The 5,019-nt window shown below is 37.6% G+C and overlaps 1 protein-coding gene across 1 annotated transcript; it reads right to left on the bottom strand.

The window, feature by feature from the left end:
* Positions 1 to 4,195: 4,195 nt before the first annotated feature.
* On the bottom strand, positions 4,196 to 4,771 carry LOC146953416 (uncharacterized). Its single transcript, XM_085741454.1, has 2 exons — positions 4,420 to 4,771; positions 4,196 to 4,326 (listed from the first exon to the last, which is right to left on the bottom strand). Exons 1-2 carry the CDS (start codon positions 4,769 to 4,771, stop codon positions 4,196 to 4,198), a joined length of 483 nt encoding a protein of 160 aa, XP_085597580.1.
* Between the last annotated feature and the right edge of the window lie 248 nt (positions 4,772 to 5,019).

Genomic DNA, 5,019 nt, shown 5'->3' with positions numbered 1-5,019 from the left:
GATTGTTGGATGTGTGTTCATTACCTCATTCATTGTTATCATTATATTGCATTTACTTTCAAAGAAGTGTGTTAGGTGTGGTTCATAGATAGATATGTTTATGTTTTGAAGTTTTTGATGTATAATTTGTGCTTAGGACATTTTTCGCATTCTTAGTTTGAACCTAGAGTAGCGGAGGACTTCATGCTTGTCCACGCGATCATTTTTGAATCACCATTTGTTTATTTTTGTTTTGAATTGTTTGACACCATGTTGAAAACCTTGTCCAAAGCCTTGTTAGTTTCCTTTTCAATTGATTTGTTTGAGGACAAACAAAAAGCCAAGTTGGGGAGAGTTTGATAAGTGTTTAAAAGTGATATATTTCGCATAGGAGTTTAGGCGTTTTAGTGACTTGTTTTGCAAGATTCTCTATGGAAAACTCCAAATATTGTGTTAATATGTCATTTATGCTTTTGAGCCTTAGTCTACCCTTTTTGTGCAGGAAATTACAAGCAAGGAGCAAGAAATGTCAAAGTTCAAAGGAGCTACGCCATTAGCGTGTCCTACGCTATTGGCGTGATGAAGAAATGCCAAAGGCCAGAGGGATACGCCATTAGCGCACCTGGGGCGTGGATCTGGAGCACTCTTGAAGAGTACGCTAATAGCGTATTCTGAGCTATTAGCGTACAATGTCCAGAGAGCTACGCTATATGCGTACCTGGAGCGTGGAAGCAGAAGCTGGGTTTGAAGAGCTACGCTATTAGCGTATTTCACGCTATTAGCGTAAATGCTCCAGAGAGCCACGCTATTAGCGTGGCTGGAGCGTAGCAGCAGGGCAAGAACAACGTGGCAGGCTCCCATTGGCCAGATTATAGGCCGCCTTACCACGCTATTAGCGTGAGTTGCGCTATTAGCGCAGGTGCAAAAACACAGGCCATTTAAATAGCATTTTTACCTCTCTTTTAGGTATTCACTATTCCATTGAAAACATTTTACACATTTCTAGAGAGAGGTTAGAGCTATTTCAAAGAGAGAAACACAAAGCAAGAGATTAAGGAGTAGATTCAACCCTAGATTCATTGAGACATCAAGGATCTTGGCATGGAATCTTCATCTTTCCTTCATTCCTTGCATTAGTTTACATGTCTATATGTAACTATCACCTTCTATGTAGTATTGAGGTAACAAACAAGCTATTATGTAATCTTTTGATCTTTTAATATATAAGGTTCTAGCTTAATGATTCAATATTGTTGTTATTCTTGCTTTTAATGCTTTCAAAGAGATTCAAGATGATTTGGACACAAACTCTTGAATCTAGAACTAGAATAACAATCTATCTTATGTTATATCACTCTTGACAAGCTTGTAAACCTTTGATAATTACTTTTAATCAAGATTTTAATGCTTTCGGATACTTAATCAGGCTGGACACGGTTGATTAAGTTATCCGATCGACTTTGTTATCGTTTAAGGGATTTGGACACGAATGTTTAAACGATAACTTGGAAATAACGATGTCGCTTTGGACACGAAGGATATTGTAGAAATGATTGTAATAATATTGGTTATAAAGCTAGAGTCTGTTAATCGATCGAGAGATTGCTGCTGTTATGCTTGCTCGTTATCTTATACCGCAAGCGAAATAGTTCGATCCCCTCTCGTTTTTACTTTAGTGTAATCTATGGATATAGTGTTACAAACAAACTTGAATATATCCAAACCCTTAATATGAACGATTGTGTAAATGCTTATGATTAACGTAACTCCCTGTGGAAACGATCCTATATATACTCACGTGTACATAGTTATATGACATGTAGGAAAAATCTTACATCATTGATTCAAGTTGGGGAGAGAAGGTAGATGTAAATCTTTTGTCAAGTACAATGGTGTAATTTTATCTTTGATCAAGACAACATGTTGTTGTAAATACAAAAAGAAAAGAAAAACAATGTGTACATGAAAAGAAAAAGAAAAAGAGAAAAAGAAAGAAAAATCCAAAAAGAAAATAAGTTGTCAAGATCAAAGTGCTTCTTGTTTAAGCACCAAGGGTTTGTAATGATTGGTAGGAAAGATTGTGAATTTTAATGGTTGATACAAGGAATGTTCCTCTTTGATAGGCTTTTTGATTTCAATTGCCCACATATGACATTTCTTTTGTAGCCAAGCCAAGTTATAACCCTCAAAGACCTTTTGATCCATGTTTTTATGCCTTTTGAAACGATATTTGGATGGACACATAACTTGATTGGTATGTTAACTTGATTGCAGGATGTGTGTTCATAACCCTCATTGATTTGTTTTCAATTGTTTATCTACTTTCAAAGAAGTGTGTTAGGTGTGGTTCGTAAATAAATGTATTATTGTTTTGAAATAATTGACATGAACTTTGTACTTAGGACTCATCTCATGTTAGTAGTAGAATTTTAGATTAGTTGGAAACTTAGACTTGCCAGCGCATTCACTTTTAAATCATTCATCTGAAGATGTTTTCAAAACCTTTTGTACTTGTGTCTTGTTCTATTAACTTGTTTGATTTTCAATCTTTTGTTTGAGGACAAACAAAGAGTTAAGTTGGGGAGAGTTTGATAAGTGCTAGGAAGTGATACTTTCATGTTATATTTTAAGCACTTTTGTTACTTGTTTTGCAAGTAATTGAGGGAAAAGCCGAGATAAAAGTGATAATTGCCTTATTACGCTTTAATTGCCTTAATTTACTCAATTGCGCAGGATTTGATCTCAAGACACTAAGCAAGCATGAAAAAGCCAAGAAAAGTGCAAAAGGGCCGCAGGTACTACACAGCTCGCGAGGCGAGCACAGCAGCTCGCAGTGGCGAGTAAGCAATTCAAGCCAAAAAGCCGTGAGCACCCTCTTGCTCGCGAGGCGAGCAGAGTTACTCGCCGTTGCGAGTAAGGGCGGTTTGACCCTCCCAGGATGACGTGGCAGAATCTTAACGGTGCAGGAAACAGCACTCGCCATGGCGAGTAATGTAGCTCGCGAGGCGAGCTCAAGCATAGTGGGAATTCTATAAATAGCCCACTTGCTATTCTTTGTAAATATCTTTTCATATCTTAGCTTGATATTTTCTTAGCTTCTCTTAGGTTTTATTTTAGATATTTTCATAGAGAGAAGTAAGGTAGTTCTTCATAGAGTGAGATTGGTTTTGGAAGTTGGATCTTAATACTTTGTTGAGACATCACAAGTGTAATGAATCCTTCCTTTTCATTCCATCCTTGCATGGCTTCCATGATGATGTGTAGCTAAATACCCTTTGTTGGGATGAGAGGTACTTGATCTTTGCTTAACATGTAATCTTTTGATCTTGCAAAATATGTTTCTAGCAATTTATATTCAATATTGTTGTTATTCTTGTGTTAATGCTTTCAATGAGATTCAAGATGATTTGGACACAAACTCTTGAATCTTGAGCTAGAATAGCAATATATCTTAGGTTAACTTACTTGACATCTTTGTTAATCTTGTGATAATCACCATAATCAAGAGCTAAATGCTTTCGTATAACTTAACCAGGCTGGACACGGTCGATTAGGTTATTCGATCGACTTTGTTATCGTTTAAGGAATTTGGACACGAATGTTTAAACGATAACTTAGAAATAATTATATCACTTTGGACACGAAGGATAGTTTAGAATTGATTGTGATAATGTTGCTTATGAAGCTAGAATTCGTATGGATCAATTAGGTTACGTTTGACGCTTGGTTAAGGAACGCTACTCCTAACAAGTTTCAATCCTTATTTTTCTCAACTTTTATTTTTTGCAATTAGTGTAGCTAATCACTTTTCAAACAAACAAGTACTCTTAATACTTTGAATGATAATCGATGTTAAACTGTCCTTGATAACGCACTATTCCCTGTGGAGACGATATACAAATACTTATCTTGTTTGATGCAAAACTACTTTCATCACAAAGTGAGGAGCATCGAGTAAGGCTACTGCCTCCCGCTCCAATACTATCATATTTGCCCGCTGCCATTTCGTTTGAGCCTGAATAAATTGCCCGCAGGAGTCTCTAACACAACACCCAAAAGATGTAATATGGTTACGGTCATGGAATGCGGCATCCACGTTGCACTTCAACCACGTCTCGCTCGGTTTCTCCCAAATTGAGTTGTTACCTTGCACTCTGTTTCTCCCGTGTTGCACAACCGGTGGTGATGGCTGTTTACGAACCTCTTCCCATTGTTGTCATGCATCTAGTGATGTCCTCCCAATGCTCGTTGAAGTATGATGAGCGTCATTCCATATGACATCATTACGTGCAGCCAAAATTTGCCAAAGAAGTAAAGCCACCGGCCAGCCAGCAATGTCTTGACTTTCTGAACGACATATATCAAAAATAAAATTTGTCAAACTGCTCACAATTCCAACACGCGGTTGCAGCACATTCAAAATTCATGTGCAATACCAACTCTCACGCGCCACCTTAAATCCGACAAAAGCATGCCAATCTTCCTCAACAGCCGTTTCACACCAGGGGCAGATAATCTCACATTCTACATGTCGTGATTGTAACCGGAGACGCGTCGAAACACACTCTCTGCAAATCCTCCATAACAAATTACGAGCCTTATGAGGGGAATTCACCTTCCAGATTCTACACCACTCTCCTTCAACATGGAATCGATCAGTATGCAACAACTCCATCATAGCCAGTTTATAACCAATCTTAACAGTATACCTCCCGCTACGTTCCATCATCCACGATATTCTATCATTCTGAACTTCCGCTAACAATGGTGTGTCAAGAATAACTTGCACCATATCATGAGGAAACAAAGATTCAATCTTATCAATATCCCAAATTCGTTCATTGGTGAAGGGGGAGAATTTAGAGTGCCTCACCAATAGTTTGTTGATGATACTTTGATCGTAGAAGAAATATGTTGGATTAACATCAGAGCTATTAAGGTGATTTTGTTACTTTTTGCTATTGTTTTGGGACTCAAGGTAAATTAATGTTCACTCGTATTGGTTGGTTAAGGCAGCCCAACTTCTTAACTATAGAGTAG

This window comes from Medicago sativa, chromosome 1, assembly GCF_051527215.1.
Source record: "Medicago sativa cultivar Bolivia chromosome 1, Bolivia_mono, whole genome shotgun sequence".
NCBI classification, from domain to species: Eukaryota; Viridiplantae; Streptophyta; class Magnoliopsida; order Fabales; family Fabaceae; genus Medicago; species Medicago sativa.
This window is presented reverse-complemented; position numbering and strand designations above follow the sequence as displayed.

Excerpts from the sequence above, each read along its gene's own strand:
- LOC146953416 (XM_085741454.1), bottom strand. The coding sequence starts at position 4,771 with ATGGTGCAAGTTATTCTTGACACACCATTGTTAGCGGAAGTTCAGAAT. Across the intron at positions 4,327-4,419 it reads ATTTAAGGTGGCGCGTGAGA|AAAGTCAAGACATTGCTGGC; the intron begins GTTGGTATTGCA and ends TATGTCGTTCAG.